Consider the following 18,135-nt stretch of genomic DNA (forward strand, 5'->3'; position numbering starts at 1 on the left):
TTTAAATGCTACTAAGTTCTGCTAAAATCGAAAGCTATTTCAAATCTGATAGCAGGACTATCTTCTAATGAAGAAAGAGATAACAAATCCAGTTCATTTTAATTAGAGAAATTATCATTATTGAACTTTGTAACTCTTTTGGGGCAGAAATGTAAAATTCCTAAAAACTACAAGTCTATAAAAGAGCGGAAAAATGTTAAATATTTTGTTTAGCACTGGAATGCTCTATAAAGGACAAGCAATGATTAGCTGCGACACCTACATTGGGCCTAAATGGAATGTCTAGGATGTCTTGTCCTTCGTGACGTGCCATCGGCATATATATTTTGAAGTAAATCAATAAATCGACTTGTGTTTATGTAATAAGCCAATGGAAGCGGCAAACTGACTGAATGACTGACTGATAGACAGTCAGAAGGGCAATTTAGCCACAAAGCAAGATAAACAAACAAACAGACAAAGAAACAAACATAAATTTCCTCTTTTCGGCGGCTCTTGCTAATAAGCCAGAATAACACATAAAAGACGAGGCAGGATTTTCCAGCCCGGCATTGATTTTCCTTTGGGCTGCTGCTGGCTTTAACGCTGGTCTGCCCGCATCTTCGAAGGCGTCTTTTTATGGTCGCGTATTCGTCGGTGTGCCTGCTGTCTATATGTACATATGTATGCATGAGTGTGTGTGTTTGTGTATGTGTGTGTGCTACTATTTCATTTACGGCTTTTACTAGAGTTTTATGGAGCTTATTAAATGAATATAAATGGGAGCGGGCGGCGCAAGGACGCGCGACGTGAGAATGCGAGCAGCATTTACGTTAGATAATATGTTTACGTATTTTATATATGTATATATACAAGTATTTATGTATGTATGTGTGTGTGTGTGTGTGTGTATACACTATTGCCCCAAAAGAAATGAAATGCGAAGCATTGACTCAGGTCAGTGACAATGACGACGCCACCGCCGCCGCCGCTTTGGGTTTTAGTGCCTTTTTTGCGGCCGGCCGAGAGATAAACGGGCCTCATTTTCATTTTTGGGCGCCGGATTGGGTGCGCGTCGTTTGCCTTTTATATACGAATAGTATGTATGTGCATATATTTTGATTTGGGTTCCAATACATCCGTCGAGTGTGTGTGTGTGTCTGTGTATGTGTATGTATGTGTCTTCTTTTGGAGCGTCTTTATGATTATTATGTATTTCATTTCATGCTCGTTTATTTATTTTCCATGTGCTTCTTTATTTATTTATTTTGTTTTTTTTTTCCGCCGGCCTAATGTGCAAATTGTTGCACGCTTTTGTTTACACTTAGGTCGCTCTTTGATGTCCTTAAATTAGGTTATAGGCACAGCACAAAAGAGCAGTTTGCGGAGTCCTTAAAGCATTTGAAGCGCTCCATGGAGTAATCTTAAAGCGTTGCGCATACGCCGCGTGTGCCGCCCCTTCCCAGCGATGTCTGCACACGCATAGATATGCGTCGGGATATATTTGCAGTTATTGAAAAGGCTGCTGGCCCTGCCAGTTCAGCAGCAGGAACAGCAGCAGGCGAGCGAGCACCAGAGGATGGGGAACTCGTCTATTTGTTGACGTTGACGTGCATACTATATTTTGGAGAGTCTGTGCGCTTAGCAGCAGGGTCGTTGGGTGTTTGGATTATGAAAGGGAACGCCAAAGCCGCAGTCTGTCAGACAGACACAAAATCCTGGCTGGGCAGAAGCTTAGACCCTTTGCTGCTGCTGCTGCTGCTGTTTGTTGTTCTCATCATCCATATGATCGAAGAGGTACTACTTTTGATTAAAATTTGGAAATGCTGACGCCACCCCACCCCTCCCCCCGCACGCTGCTCGACTGTTTGTTATTTTGGGTGCTGTGCTGCTTTTAATTGTGGTTTTTAATACTTTTGCCATATGTGTATGTTGCATGTTGTTTGATTTCGTTTCGTTTCGTTTCGTGTCCATTTCGAAATGAAGCATTAAATATTTTTTGGGTGCCTCGGCCAGCAGCACTCCAGCGACAGTGAATGTTGTCAGAAAACAAAGCAAATAGCGTATGTTCTTGATTGTTTTTAATATTCATATGTGTGTGCTTTTATTTTTTTTATTTCTTATTCGACTATTGTTGTTGATGGTAGAAGTTCTGCCTTTGATTTGGATTTTTCCTTTTTTCTAGCACTTGAGAAATGAGCATTTTTGCAAAATGAACATTTTTCTGGCCTTGGGCGTCAGTTTATTTTATTTTTTCATGTGTAAGGGGCTGGCTGGGCTGATGAAGCGACAGGACATTAGCAAAAAAAAGAATAAGGGGTGTATGATTCGAATGAGAATGTATGAGTTCCTTCTAAAAATTCCTTTAATTTTTTTGAATACAATCAATTGGACAGCTATTGGAAAAATTTCGACTGCAATCAGAACTAACGCCTTTCTATAAACACCAAATCTTTTAAATGAATCTGTAAGCCGTATCTCCTAAGAAGATTAGTCGTAGCAGAATTTGTCCAAAATATGTCTATTTAAATTAAGTAGAGGTAGACAACTGGATATAAATGGCGTGAACGAAATTTTGTTTATGGACATTATCCAAAAGCTTTTTAAAGTGGTCCTTATATAATTGTATTTTTTTTATAAAATTTTAAATCTGTAGATTAGCTTTTGGCGTTTCCCAATCCCCAATCTTTTAAGTTTCTAAATTACAGATCCTATAGTATTATCTAACTCCATTTAATACGAGACGCCCTAATGAGTCACTTTTCCATTTTTCCATAAAAGAATTGTTTATGTTAGATAAAGTGTAACACGTGCCCTAGAATGCCAACAGACGACAAAAATGAGTCACAAATTATTTGGGAATTCGATTAGATTCGTCCAAAATAGAACTATGTTGGGGAAAAGCACTTTTGTGCAGTAAATCTCCAGAATATTAAAGTGCACACTATGAAGTGCGTTCACGGTAGAATCAGAACTGGTATATTCTATGAGCAAAAAACCAAAAAAAAAATGTTTTCGCGTTGGAAAGAATAACGAAGTAGCGAAGCAAACAAAAATGCAGAAGAACGTAAACAAGCCAACAACAATTTTTTATAATTCATTCTGTTTGTTTATCAGCTATAAGCAGTCGCCCAGACACATATACAGATACATATGTATGTAAGTATTTGCGCATATACTTGTACATACATACATCTTTATATACTTAGCTGTATATTAAAATGGTTTGCCGTTTTCTTTGTATCGCGATTGTGACCTAATTTTTGTTGTATCAAGTGTTAGGAAATCACACTCTCCTATCAAGGCGAAAATAAGTAATAAATGGATCGACATGGAAGGGAAGGCGCGTGTTGTGTGCGCCAAACTGAAATAAGTACAAATATCTTGATAAAGGCCATACCTGCTGATACTTGTGGTTCTGCTTGGAATGCAGTTGCCGCCTGGCTCGACTATTCATAGTGATACGCGTATGTGGCATACCACACATTACATTTATTCTCGCGCATTGCGTATACGCCGCATTGCCGCCCTATTATTTCCTCTTTTTCATATTTCGTCTGTCATGTTTCTGAGGCTTTATGCGCTTATTTTGATTTTTGCTTCTCTGTTGTACTTGTTGTTATTGTTATCATTCCAGCGACACTTCCGCACTTGCTGCTGTTGTGATTTTGCGCTTTTTTATTATTATTATGATTTTTTTGATTGACATTAGAGGCGCGTGCATTGCGGCGACTGCAACCTTGAGTTCTATCAGAGCGCCACTCTGATTATACACACACACACACGCACACAGAATCACACACACACACACACACACACACACACACACACACACATACATACAGCATACGCAAGAGCGTTGTTATCGACATTTTTGTGAATTAAAGCCCGCACGACGTGCACTCGAACATAACACAAGACAGATTAACAAAAAAAAAATACAGTCATTCCTCTGATTAAACAACTGCCATTAAAATAGCCTGCTCAAGCCCTTTGCATCCCCATCTAATATATTTATATATTTTTCTTGTTATTAAAGCAGACAACAGACTGAAAGAGAGAGAGAGAGGGAGAGAGGGAGAGAGAGAAAGAATAACAGATATTTTAAACTTGTTTCCAATTCGTTCGATATTAAATTAAACAGAATTAAACAGAAATGCGAAGCTAATTGAAACATTAGTTATGGTCTTTTAACAACCTACTTCCCACCTAATTGGACGTTGCTTAAAAGGCGTGTTAGCAAGCGATTTAAATGTACAAATCATGTCCCTTTCGTCTTTAGAATTCTGTCATCTGGCCATTACTTGATGGGGATGGTGTAGAATTTGGAAGAGAGGCGAGATATTTGCACCATTTCGTCAGCGAGTCATTGAAGCGCAGCTCCACTGTAATTTATTCACATAAACAAACTAATAATTGACACAGTTTGTGATGAAATCATGTTGATGGCGTATTTTGGCAGCCAGCCACTACTCTAATAAATAAATAATAAAAATAAAAAATAACGAAAGCGAGCACCAATTGCAGTTCTGATAAGATTAGCCGCCAAACTGGGACATGCGAGTACATACCTACATAATATGTACTATACATACATACATTCTTATGTGCACGGCAAAGAGCCACAACTCTGATTAACAAAAAATGAGACATAGGGCCAGAAGTTAAATGCACAGCTGTGGCTCTTGCTTGAATTTCTCAAGTCATGAGCAAAAACTTAAAATATATTAGCGCTGCGAGGCGTAAATAAAGTCAAGTCTATGTTGTTTGTATGCACGAGTGTGTCTATCTATCTATCTACTTGTATATACTTGTATGTGCGAGTATATAGTGTGTTGTGTATGTATGTGAGTGTGAATTTGATTCTAAATCGCGGAAGCAGCGTCTGCTGTTGTGGTTGTTGTTGTTGCTGTTGTTGTTGTTGTAGTGTATATCACTGCTGTGTGGCCGTCATTTCAATTTCATTTAAGTAATGCGCACGAAAAACACAACAAGTGCCCCATAAAGAAAAAGAAAAGTCACAAGTCACGAGTGGGGTGGGGTGGGGTGGGGAGGTGTGTCCGCCTAAAAGGAAAGGAAAATGGCAAAAGTGAAGCGTGAAAAATTGTAACAAAAATACTCAGACACAGATACAGATGCAGATGCAGACACAGACACGGACACGTAGCCCACCTCGTGCCACATAACAATGGCAGCTGTTTTATTTCCTCCTCCTGAAGCTGAAGGCGACGCGGTGGGGTGGGCGCGGAGGCAGGCAGGAGCTGCTTGTAAAGTGCGAAGTCGTCTCGCCTTAGAAGATGCGCAGCCAAGGAAAACACATAAAAATATACTTTAGGGATGTGCCTGGGTGGGCAAGAGGGAGAGGGAGAGGGCCTGGCCGAAGTGCGTCTCAAAGTTGTCGAAAAAAGGATATGCCTTTGAAATATAGTATGCGCCGCATTGGGCGCGCAGCAGTCGCCGTCGGTTCAGTGTGTCACAGGTAGCTCTACACATATACTATACTGCTTAGTACATACGTATGTATGTATATGTACTCGTATATAGTCGTATCTTTTGTAAGAAAGGAACGCGACGAAGATGAGGAAGACGAAGACGGCGACGACGACGACGACGACGACGACGACGACATTGACGTTAAATAAAGCACCCCCACACCACCCCCTCTCGCCCTCCATTCAATAAATGTTCGGCTCTTGGGGGTCCTGTGCGCCAAGGGTGGTTGGGCGAGCCGACTCTCTTGACTATAGTCAAGAGCAAGAAAATCATTTCCTTGCCGCCGCTGCTGCTGCTTCTTGCTTTAGCATTTGTGTATTGTGGGTGTATGTGTGACAAGATTTTTATGAGTTCAAGGTCTCGCAAATTTCACTTTTCGTGCGCCAACCTGTTGGCACATTTTATATTATGGTCGTCCCCAAAACGAATTAAAGCACGTCGCCCCCCACCTCAGCCATCATCTAGGAATTGAGAATTCGGAAATATGTAGTAATCGTCTATCTCTGTTTCCCTGTTTTCAGGCGCAGTATTCAAAGCACACAAACTTATTTTAGCGGCCTGCTCGAAAAAGTTTGCCGATCTGTTCGAGAACACACCTACAAATGGCCAGTGCGTCATCATACTGGAGGCTACCACGCCGGACAACATGGCCGCGCTGCTGGAGTTTATGTACAAAGGCGAGGTGCATGTATCTCAAGAGGCTCTCAATAGTTTCCTTAAGTCAGCCGAGAGTCTACAGGTGAGTACAGGCGTTCAATTGCTGCCTCAAATATGTATACTATAGTCAGCCCGACTTAGATCGAAAAAATGTCACTTCAAATTCGAAGGAAATGTTCCAAGTTTTGCGATTGTCAAATATAAATGAGTATAGATATCGTAGTTGTAGAAACAGTGTGAAACATTCGTTTCCCTTTTTCTGTTTTCCGATTATTTGGTTCAAACACCAGCATGTCTGCAATAGTCGAGAGTCTTCTACTATCAAAGCTAAATGATACATATAGTAGTATCTGAGAGGTTATCAAGACCAAAAAGATAATCTTAAAGGCTTTCTTCTACGCTTAGAAAAACACTGAAATATAGCTTACTTCCAAGAATTGCTAATCATCTTCTATACACGTAATACACGTAAGACGCGATTATTGGCACCTGTTCTTAAAATACAAACACTGTGCCAAAATAAAATACACTTGTCTCTGGTTCAAGCACCGGCAGGTATTTACAGAATAGAAATAATTACAGCTGTGAAATGTGCCACGTGCCACGTGTATAAAGTGTGATGACTGAACTGAGTAGCTGCCCCTTTACTGGCAGCTCCGAGTTGTCTGATGATTAAATACAGATAAACCTTAGGATAAACGGATCATCTTGGATCATCTTCTAGTTCTAGTTCCATAGATATTTGTCTGGCTGGAAGATCTACGAACTAGCTGCGAAAAGCTTAACTGATTAAGACTCAACTATAATCAAAAACTCGGTCGTCATTTTATAGAATTCTAGTGTTCATTACCTGATCTATATCTATTTGGCTGATTATATAGTATACGTATATTCGTATTAAAGTGCTTCATGCTAACAAAAGTCATTCTTATCGGCAGGTCAAGGGCCTATCCACAGAAACCGGTCGTCTGGCCGCCCAGCAGGCTCATCAACAGCACATGGGCGACATGTCGCCAGTGGACTCACCCACCGGCCAGCGCAGCATCCGCAACAGTCTGAGCGGGGGCGGTGTCGGCAACGGCAATGGCCTTAATTTGGCTGCCAGTGGCATGGCCGCTGTGGCCAATGCAGCTGCCAGCAGCTTAAGTGCGTTGGCGGCCAGCGCGGGCGCTCTGGATCGCTGCGGCAGTGCCGGCAGCAGTATAATCAGTGGCTCCGCTGGCGGTGGTCCATTCGGCAATGTTGCTGGAGCAGGTGGGCCATTCGGAGGCGTCTCAGGTGCCGGAGGCAATGGCGTTGGCCAGGGTCTGGGCGGAAACAATGGTCCCATTCGTTTGGGCAGCGGCGCTGGCGCCCCTCTGAACTTGGGTGGATCGACGGGCAGTCTAAAGCAGGAGTGCGATTCTCTGATGCATCCAACCAGCTCGTCCACAATGGGCTCTATGACAAACTATGTGCCGCCCATGTACCGTCCCAACGAGCCGCGCAGGGACAGACGCCCATACGCCGAACAGGAGGTGCGTGGCAGTGTCCTGCGCGACGGCTCCAAGTCGTCGGAGTGCCCGAGCCCCATTAGCAAACCACCGTACCATCGACCGTCGTCGAGCGCATCTTCGACAGCGCCCACTGAGGCAGACACAATGCACTCGGAACGCGCCTCACCACAGTCCAGGTGAGTAAGATTCCTTTGGAGAAATATGTGGTTAAGGTCTTGATGAATGGCTCAACTGCCTAAATAGAGAATGGATGGCTATTGTTATGTTTTTATGATGGCTCTTTATAGCAAACATTCTTGTGTCAGCGAAAGAAGAGACGATATAAGTTAAGGTCCTGCAAAATATATTGTAGAATAGTCCACATGGAGGGGGGTTTACTGAGAGAGACACTCTTTATCAGATCGAGTGCCTAATGCTTTGCTCTTTCAATCCACAGTCGGTATGAAAACCACAGTCCCAGCACCACCGCAGGCAATGGCAATGCGCCCAGCAGCCTGGACCGCATTGTAAAATCGGAGCGGAATAATGGCAGCGCCAACGAGGCTAACGATGATGAGCACGAACAGATGGATGAGTCCACAGATGTACGTAATCGCACAGATGAAGCGGGAAAATCCGTCCAGGTTTCTAACCATTTACCATGTTTTCTCTCCAACAGAATGGAGCCGAGGACTTGCGTGTCAAGCAGGAGAACTCAAACTATTCACCGCCACCGCCTCCACACTCAAACAGCTCGTCGGCCACAGCGAACGCACTACTGGACAACATGAAGAACCCGGATGGCACACTGACCATCGCGCCCTCGGAAATGCTCAACGTGTGGAACGCCACCAAGATGAACAACAAGAATAGCGTGAACACCGCGGACGGCAAGAAGCTCAAGTGTCTCTACTGTGACCGTCTCTACGGCTACGAGACTAATCTGCGCGCCCACATCAGGCAGCGGCATCAGGGCATCCGGGTGCCCTGCCCCTTCTGCGAGCGAACCTTCACACGCAACAACACCGTCCGCCGACACATCGCGCGGGAGCACAAGCAGGAGATCGGACTGGCGGCCGGAGCCACTATTGCGCCGGCGCATGTGGCCGCCGCCGCGGCGGCAGCAGCGGCCGCCAATCACTCACCATAGGAAGCGGCCGCAACAGCAGCGGCAGCAGTAGTCATGAGCGCGCACAAGGAGGCAGCGAAACAGCGTAAACGTAAATCATTGAAGATGGCATTGGAGAAGTGCATGCAGCGTCGGGATGCGGAGGCAGCCGCAGCGGTCGCTGGCAGCACGAGCAGCACAGGCAGCGAGGTTGGTGGCATAGCAGGGAGTGGGTCGGTGATCGCGAGCACCACACTGGCTTTAAGGCAGCAGGCGACATTTGAAGACCAGCAGCAGAAACTCCACCAGGAGGTGGCACTACAGATCAAGGCGGCAATGGCGGCAGAGCAAGAACAACTGCAGAGCCATGAGGGCAAGAGTGCTGGTGATGGCGACACCAGCATCAACGTGGCCGAGTCTTCGGCCATGGACATAACAGCGACAAGCACAACGACGTCCAATACGACGGCGACGACGGCAACAACGACCACCCTCTCCTCGGAGGGTAGCGATGTAGAGGTCAACGAGGTTAGTTCTTTGGTAGAACCACAAACAACTCGGCAGCATGACCCGCATGCTGTGGAGTTGCCAACCACGTCCGTCAAGAGTGAAGACGTCGATTTGTGCGAGTCGAAGCCGGCAAAGATGCGAAAAATTGAGGTCGATGAGCCACGGCCGATTCCCGCTTCGCCGGTACCGGCATCAGCAACAGAATCGGCAACAAATCAGACAAACGTCGAATCGGATGTTGAGCCCGAGCTGGTCGTAGTTGAGCCAAAGATTGAGCCACTATCGGACAGCGAGGACAATTCTGAAGAGATACCACGAACGCCCACACCGCCCGCCACTCCCACAATGCCAGCCAACGAAAGCCCCACTCTGACCTCAACGCCAAAGGCCATTGTGGACTAAACTGAAGACGGAGTAGATTATGAAGTAACAAAGATAGATGCTGCAAATTAGATTAAGTGATGAAAATAATGCCACAAGAAGGAACGCTGCTAGAAGATTGAAGATGAAGATGATATAATTGAAGATGATGAAGAGATGATGATTGATGATACGTTTACGCGCGCGCTTATTTCACTCGGATGGAGAGTGAATGATATTGAAGATGATGATGACTACTGTTGCAACTGTTGTTGCCCTCGGAGACCACCAAGCCCTTTAAAAGGGTGTAGCAGATCGACCAGATCTGCAATCAATGCTCAGGCATTGCACTATTAATACGGAAAAATTTATTATTAATAATGATGTAAATGAATGACAAACCCACACAGATACCAGATACATGTTATAGAGACAGATGGCAGAATGCAGTATTCGAGATCAGCTTTTTGCGAAATTATTTCAACAGATTGAATTTGATTTATGAAAGAGAACATAAAACATAATTATAAACACGCACGCGCACACACACACACAAACAATTATTAACGTTAATCCGGCTGAAAAATCGTTTTCAGGGTGCTAATTAAACAAACAAACAAACAAAGATACAAATAATCAAACAAATGAACAATTAAAATAAAGAAATGAAAATGAAAACAAAAAGTAATGAGAAAATTCGCCAACCGTCAATGCAAAAAGTTTGAACGTTTTTGATTGGTGCCAGAAAGAAAGAAGATAGCAGCAGATTTTGTTGTGTGTGTATACTTAAATACTACTATTGATAACTATTTTCTGTTACCGACCAACAATAACAACAACAAAGCAAATAACAATTGTGCAAAGTTGCCTCAAATCAAAACTGAATTTACACAAAAGCTACCAAGTAGGCGATTCAAATAGCAAATAGACAACTACAACTACTACTTACTACAATAACAACAGCAACTACAACATAAACTACAGAGCAACAATAGCAACAAAACCGCAACCACAAGTACCTGCAATAAAAAATAACAAAATAGTTTAAACAATCGATAAGATAAAGCATAACTTTTATAAACGAAACAAAACAAAACAAAATGAAACACATTGTGCGCCTGCGCAGCGCTGGTCCCAGTTGGTCGATAGATCGATCGGAAGTGACCCTCGCGTTTTTTGTAAATAATTTTATTAAATTTACTCTGCCAGTCCCCGAGAGCATTCGTCCGAGGGCGTCGGCCAACAGATAGCGCTGCGCAGCACACCTCGAGAGAAATAGAAGTAGAAGAAGGAAGAGTAATGGGTGAGAAGGACGCAGATATAATTTCACAGTTACATTTTTTATTTGATTTCTCATACATATTTAGGCCTCAAGACAAACACGCACAGCTCAGAAAGCGTTCAAAATTTGATTTTCCTTTCAGTTTCATTTTACAACGGCAGAGACAATTTATGATTTTTGACAACAAATAAAACAATTGGTAAATTGGGTGCCTATAAAAATATTAATTAATTACTACTAGTGAAATTTTATAAACGAAAGCTTATATATTTAAAAGAATGATATGAAAACAAAATAGCAAAGGCTTCTTGAGGAAGAGATAATTATTTTTAAAATTGAATTGAACGTAAATGATAACAATTTTTATAGCAAAGTTAAAACGGAGTTTTTAAAAGTGAAAAATAACTGAATAACAGAGAAAAAGTTAAACCTAAAAACTATAAGCAAAGCAAACCACTCAAAAACGTTCTCATAAAACTTTAAAGCAACAGCAACAGAAAACAGAACAACAACAAACAACAATAATTACAGCAACAATTGACAAAATTCAAAATCCAAACTTTTGGCACACCTTTGAAAATCATTTTTCAAACATAAAACGAATCTTTTGATTTCGAACCAAATGAAAAAGAACGACAAATGTCAGCAAACAATTTCAAATTCAAAATTCATTTTTGGCTCTTATACGTTTTCGGCACACACAAGCAGAAGAACATGCAAACAAAAATTATTAACGAAATGCTGTAAAAATTGAAGAAGAAGATGATGAAGATGATGAAGAAGAAAAAACAAGAAACTATTTGAAAATACTGTTGTAAGAGAGAAGAAATTGTAAACTGGCCCGCTCGCGACTCAGGCGAGTGTGTCAGTAGCAAAGGCAGCTTCGCTGCAAGTTGTAAATAGTACGAGTAAATAGCATAACGAGTATGTCATATATGTATATGCCTCAGTTATTTAAGCTCCAAAGCACCCTTAAAACACAAACACACACGCAGACACACACACGCACAACAACTAAACACACTTGAACATATAAATACTAAGCGCATATGCATGCCAGAGTCAGTCGAAATCGAACTGGCAGGGAGTTTAAGAAGCCGCATTTAGTTTGAAACCGTTTTCTATTTACCGACAGAGGGCGTTAGTGCATCGTTTTTGAAAACAACAACAACAACAACAGGGTGATCCACTCACACATGCACACACACACACACACACACACAGCAATAGTTAAAACTCAAAAAGTATTGAAAAACACGAGTTAGAAAATATCCATATAGTTATAGTTATATAGCTTACACAAACACCCCCACACCCAAACACACACACACACACACACACACACAGATATAGATATATATAACAAGTGCAGTGCAGCCAAACTCTATGAGAAGCGGAGATAGCGGCTCGCACTGCTTGGCAGGCAGTGTAGTTTTTACGTAATATACCCAACCCAGTTTGTTCTGTGATGTGCAACGATCAAACCATGTTTGGCGTTGCAAAATTTTATCGTTTTAATTACCTTTCCCCTTTGTCAACATAACGTTAATACTATAATACATACATACATACATATACACGTATAGCACATACGAGTACATAGTTCTAGATCAGTTATAGAAGGAACAGCTCGAATGTTCAATTCGTGTGTCAAATTCAACAAATCGAGCACAAAACACCCGAAACACATTTCAGCTTGTAATGCGTTTAAGTGGAGCAGTTTGCGTAATTACTTGCAACAATGATTTACATTTAAATATTAACGATTTCGTTGCTGGCCACCTGACGACCTGTCCCACACCCTTACACCCCCACACCCCTACACCCGTACACCCTACCCCCCCCACCACTTCCCAGCGCACGGTATTGCAAAAAGCGCGACACGCATGTGCCAGTCTGTCAACGTTCTCTGGAGTCTGAATTACATTTTATTTTTAAGTACGTTGGCAGAGCTGCGTGTGCGTGACGTGAACGAGCATGCGTGCGTGAGATCGCGCTACACTTTTGTTGGTATTTTTAGTGCTAGTTATTAACATTACACTTAGGTTCGTTCTCGTTTTAATCTCTATTTTTATCGATTAGTTCGTAATTCGTATTTTGTAATTTGTAATTTGCTGTAAAGAAATCAAACTCAGGAACTCATATACCTCAGAAGAAACTACCCTACCTCTTTGTTTTCTATCGCTTTTGTTTGCTTTAGCAACAACAAGCAAAACACTAAGTTGTGGTAATAATACTATATTAAAGATGCTATACCCTTAGTTATTAGTTGTTTTTTCGGTTAGTTATACTTATCGATCTACGTATGTATGTACTACTAGGCGCAGTGGATTACGCATATCCGCGGCATTCATTTAAACGCAAAAGACAAGCGAACACACAATAGCAATAATTAAAATAATAGTAATGTGAATCAAAATAGTAACAAGATATCGAACTGCAATAGTAAACCGAACTACCTCAAAGGGCCATAGACTGCGCAGATCAGCAATTAATGAACGAATGAATGTTAATCCAAATAAAATGGTGACCCCGAGCACAGACAAGTGTTTTTTTGTTCATTTCCAGCTACAATTTCTCGTAAATATATGAATAAAGAAAGTAAATCAAACACAACACACACATACACACACACACTCGTACACATACACACACGCACACACACTTTGGCTAGAGATTTTTTTGAAAAAGGCAGAAAATTTGGTTGTAAAGATTTCGAAATTGTATGTAAAGGATAAATAATAAAGTTGTAGCAGTGCATAAACAGATTTTTAGATAGGTTTTTTGTAAATATGCGCTAAATTCAAGTCCCAAGTAATACCAGAAACTAAACACACTTAACACTCTTACACACACACACACACACACACACAAATATACACACATAAGAACACACAAGAACATTTAATGTAAATTCTTTGGCTAAATCTAAATTTAAATTAGAAATTCAACTCGTATTACGCGTATGAGCTAAATGTAGAAGAAGCTGCAAAGGCAGGCAAGTGTTGTATACAAATATTTCGGCAAAGCAACTAAACGAGGCAAATATATTGTATTAGAGGACCCTAATGTTAGACTAAACACTACACTAAAATGCAAAGAAATTATTTAAGGCTACAAAAATTAAACAAAACCGAGTACGAGCAAATTATAAAAAAAAGAGAGAGAGTAACAAACAAATGGTATACTTTTCGAAGAGCTACGCAACGCTGTTTCAACATTTCGTTGACAGAAATTCAGAGTAGACCCGAATGGGTAAAAAAAACGAGAAAACAACACACATTGCTTACAAGAATAAATATGGAAATCGGAAATATGCGAAGGAAAACATTTTCTAAAAGAAACTTGCTTAAATGAAGCATAGCGTGTAAAACCAATTTAGGCTTAACTTTCGGCTAAAAACAAAATCTAATTTTTATGTAATACTTAAATTAGACACAAAAACAAAAAACAAAAACAAAAATCGCATTAAAACTTATATTAACAAAAAGAAAAAAAGAAAACGAAACGAAACAAAAAAAAAACTACCAACTATGCATAAATATTTATTTGATTGAGCAAACAAAAGCTAATGTACTATATAACAATGACGTTTTAGGCCAACTTTTCGACAAGCGGCGTAAAATAATTTCTTTGTAAAATATATTTGCAACCTCTACAAAAAAACAAACAAAAACAAAAACAAAAAAATAAAAAACCATGTGGAAAATTGAAAGAAAAACAAATGAAAACTATGCTTAATCTAAATCTAAATTAAACACCACACATATGTCGCCATTTTGCATTTAGAGCGTGCAGAGTAAGCCGTAAACAGCTTTGGATGAAATGTTTAAACATTTTCCAAGGTCTGCCGAACACAGCACAGCACAGCACAACATTAGATTATTGTACATAGGGATGGATGAGACGGATGTGTATGTGTATGTAGTATATGCCTAACTACTTGTAATTGTGTTTTGCAACTAGCCCCGCCCTCCGGTCCGGAGCTGTACATTTTTGTTTATTCAATATTAAGCTCGGATTTAATTTCTGTTGTAAAAATTACGGACTAAGCAGCAAACAATATTATTTAAGCCCAAACAAAACGAAGCGAAAAAAATTGAATAACAATAAAATGAAATTAAAATATAATAATAATAATAATAGTAATAATAATAATCGCACGGGTACAAAACACTAAGCTAAAGCAAGAGCTAAAGGACGTAAAATGTAATTGTAGCGCATACGACGAGCAATGGAGTACGTTTTAAATGCCCTATGTATGTAATTTTTGTTAAATATTTTTGTTAGTAATTGTTTTTATTAATGTTTAGTTTAATAATGCAAGTGATGCAAACGAGAATGCAAACCACACAAGCCAATTGTACTTATAATCTTATTTACCATCGGACCCCAAACACCTCCTAAGTTTGTTGCAAACCTCACCAAAATTATAGACAAACCATTCACAATCTGCATGCCAACCCAACCCCTTTTTGTTTAGATCAAATTTAAACACCCAATACACACAAATGTCCGAGTTATTTTAAATAACTATAAAGAGCTCTGTAAAGAAACGAATGGAACATTATTTAAGGCAATTCATGAATGTAATATATTTTTTGTAATACTACTTATATTCTTTTGTTTATTCTACGATTGAGAAATGTTTTTGTTTAACTTCCCTTCTTAGTTCACAACAACAAAACAACATCAACAACAACAACAACAACAAATTGGCTTGTTCGACACATTTAATTGGTAACAACTACGTTTTACACTAAAATTATGGTACATATATAAACACACACACACACACAAGATATATTTACGTAAATGCTAAATTAATGCAAAACTAAATAAATGTTAAATCCCAGAAAAAAATCACAATTGGCAAATTTCTTCATTGGTTCGTAACACCCTAATTCCCAAAATTCCCGAAATTCACAAAAAAAAAAACAATTTTTCGTTTTTTCCAGACAGACTGACGCCGACGAGACACGTACTGAATAAATTATGATAAATTAATAAACATATGAACATAAAGATGAATAATTTAGGCCTAGGCGACTTTTCAGTTCAGTTCTGCACAAATGACAAATTAAAGTTAAACAAACTAAACTATTAACATACTCGTACATACATACACGTATATGCGATAAATATGTGTTTAAAAGTAAACTTTAAGTGTGCCCCGCACCCCCCTACACGTCCCTCTAACCGACACTCTCTCTCTCTCTCTATCTCTCTGTCTCGCGATCTATCTCGAGTGTCTCTCTAAATGTGTAAATCAAGTTGTTGTAAATTTGTCTAATGAGAGGAAAAGAAATCGAAACAAGTACAAATTATATTTAACGTATGAGTGTTTCACTTTTCGTTTGTTCGGCAGTTTGTTCTCCTTTTGTATTACGCGTAATTAATTAATTAATTAAATTATTAAATGGTAGGTCACACGTAAAAAACAAATTAAAATTAAAACGAAGCAAGCAAGCAAGGCAATGCAAAAATGCAAAATGCAAAATACAAAAACTTTTGGAACAATGACGAGTACAAAATTTCAGGTAATAAACGTAGCAGTTAAATTAAAATTAACAAATATACTTAAACATGTGTATTAAGAACGTACAAATTTTTCGGCATAAAATATAACGTGCTAAATTACGAAAATTAAGAACAAACAAACAAACAAACAAAACAAAAAACAGGAGAAAAGTGTTTGCGAGAGCTGCCAACTCGTTCGATTTGGCAGGCAGTGTGACGTTAGGACAGTCCGTTCCAGATCTATCATTTCTTCCGCACCTCTACTCAGTTCTCCCCCTCTTTACTCATTACTCATTACCTATAATTATTAGGCCTGAGTTGCATTCAAAACGTTACAAAGAAACTTAAAACAAAGCAAAACAAAACTTGAGTTACACATTCCAAGAAACTCCAATACCAATAATAATAATAAATGAAACAAAAGCAAGTGCTGAACTGCAAAGCGAACAAAATTATACGATCAACCAAAACCAACAGCAACAATTCAAGAAATATAAAAAAATAAATGGCGCACCAGCCAGTCCATTTAAGTATATAAATTTATATACGAGTATAACTGTAACTGTATACATAAATTTGTAAAACGAACTACTAACATACAGACATAAAAACATAAAAACTTAACGTAAACATAAACATAAAAAAAATAAACTTAAACATAGACATATAGTATTAGCATAAAGGAAGTTATATCCGTTTGGAGCAAACTCAGGGCATTATCAAGACTCACGACGATGTATACATGCATTTAACAAACGAAAAACGAAGAATTTTTAAAATTTCGAAGCGTATTACATACGAAGAAGACGGCGATCTAAAGTTATGTAATAATCATGCTAACGATTATGAACTACTCAGGTATTACTATAAATATAAAATTGAAATTGAAATATTTTTAGCGGCGCAGAGTCGACGAAACATTTTCAAAGTTGTGCAATATTCGTAAAACTTTTCTAAATACGTAATAGTATTAAACGAAACGTCTAATAACAAACCAAAAACAAGAAAAACGAAAAAAACAAAATTAAAGACAAATAAAAACTCAAAATGATGGGCAGGTTCAGAGTCAGATTTAGGTGGAGGGTTCATAAGGGTGGCGTAGGCATGGTTTGAAGAATGGAGGATGGGCATGGTGAGTTTTTGAAGCACACGACATACTTACATACATACATACATAATACATACATGCAACATATATATATATATACTTATAGATATATTTAAGCAATTTTAGTTACCACCACAATCACACAAGCCCCACACACCCACAAACACACTCAGCCAACATTGCAAAAGAAAACAAATAGTGAAATAAATAGCTAAATGAAATGAGTTTATACATGTAAAGGAAAAGGAAAACATAAAACTGTGATTACATTTGATTGTCGAAGTTTTGATAAGAAAATGTTGCAAAGAATGTAAACAGCTTTTGTCTCTATTTTACTTATTATATATATATATATCTCTCTCTCTCTTATTTTTTACTTTCGCTGGTTTTCGTTTTCGAGAAAAATACTATAATTGAGAAAATGCATGCACAGACATGCCAAAACTAAATGTTTAACTAGACGAAATATTAAACTTCAAAAGAACTACTTAATATCGAAGTGTCGAAATGAAAGCGATTCCAATTAACTACTTATGTACTTAGAGAATAAAGTCAGTTAAGTCGAGTCCTTATTTCGTTTGATCCCCTTCATGCTACCTACGAGTAGGTATGAAATAATGTATGCAAATTTTATAAACCTCTT

The 18,135-nt window shown here is 39.4% G+C and overlaps 2 protein-coding genes across 2 annotated transcripts in view; both read left to right on the forward strand.

The window, feature by feature from the left end:
- The window catches only part of LOC115630668 (zinc finger protein chinmo-like), a 62,634-nt gene extending 53,880 nt beyond the window's left edge, over positions 1–8,754 (forward strand). Inside the window, exons 3-6 of the mRNA XM_030527311.1 lie at positions 5,994–6,211; positions 7,068–7,801; positions 8,062–8,209; positions 8,284–8,754. Of these exons, the coding sequence (XP_030383171.1) occupies positions 5,994–6,211; positions 7,068–7,801; positions 8,062–8,209; positions 8,284–8,754 (1,571 nt within the window). The remainder of the gene's footprint in view (positions 1–5,993; positions 6,212–7,067; positions 7,802–8,061; positions 8,210–8,283) is intronic.
- A 33-nt stretch (positions 8,755–8,787) lies between these two features.
- On the forward strand, positions 8,788–10,300 carry LOC115630755. Its single transcript, XM_030527409.1, has 2 exons — positions 8,788–9,150; positions 9,217–10,300. The coding sequence occupies exons 1-2, from the start codon at positions 8,788–8,790 to the stop codon at positions 9,622–9,624; spliced, it is 771 nt and encodes a 256-aa protein (XP_030383269.1). The 3' UTR covers positions 9,625–10,300.
- Positions 10,301–18,135: the final 7,835 nt, after the last annotated feature.

Source organism: Scaptodrosophila lebanonensis, unplaced genomic scaffold (genome assembly GCF_003285725.1).
Source record: "Scaptodrosophila lebanonensis strain 11010-0011.00,11010-0021.00 unplaced genomic scaffold, SlebRS2 tig00001410-arrow-pilon, whole genome shotgun sequence".
NCBI lineage: Eukaryota > Metazoa > Arthropoda > Insecta > Diptera > Drosophilidae > Scaptodrosophila > Scaptodrosophila lebanonensis.

Coding starts and splice junctions, on each gene's coding strand:
- LOC115630755 (XM_030527409.1), top strand. CDS start 8,788: ATGAGCGCGCACAAGGAGGCAGCGAAACAGCGTAAACGTAAATCATTG. Junction 9,151..9,216: donor CTTCGGCCATGGACATAACA/GCGACAAGCACA, acceptor CTCTCCTCGGAG/GGTAGCGATGTAGAGGTCAA.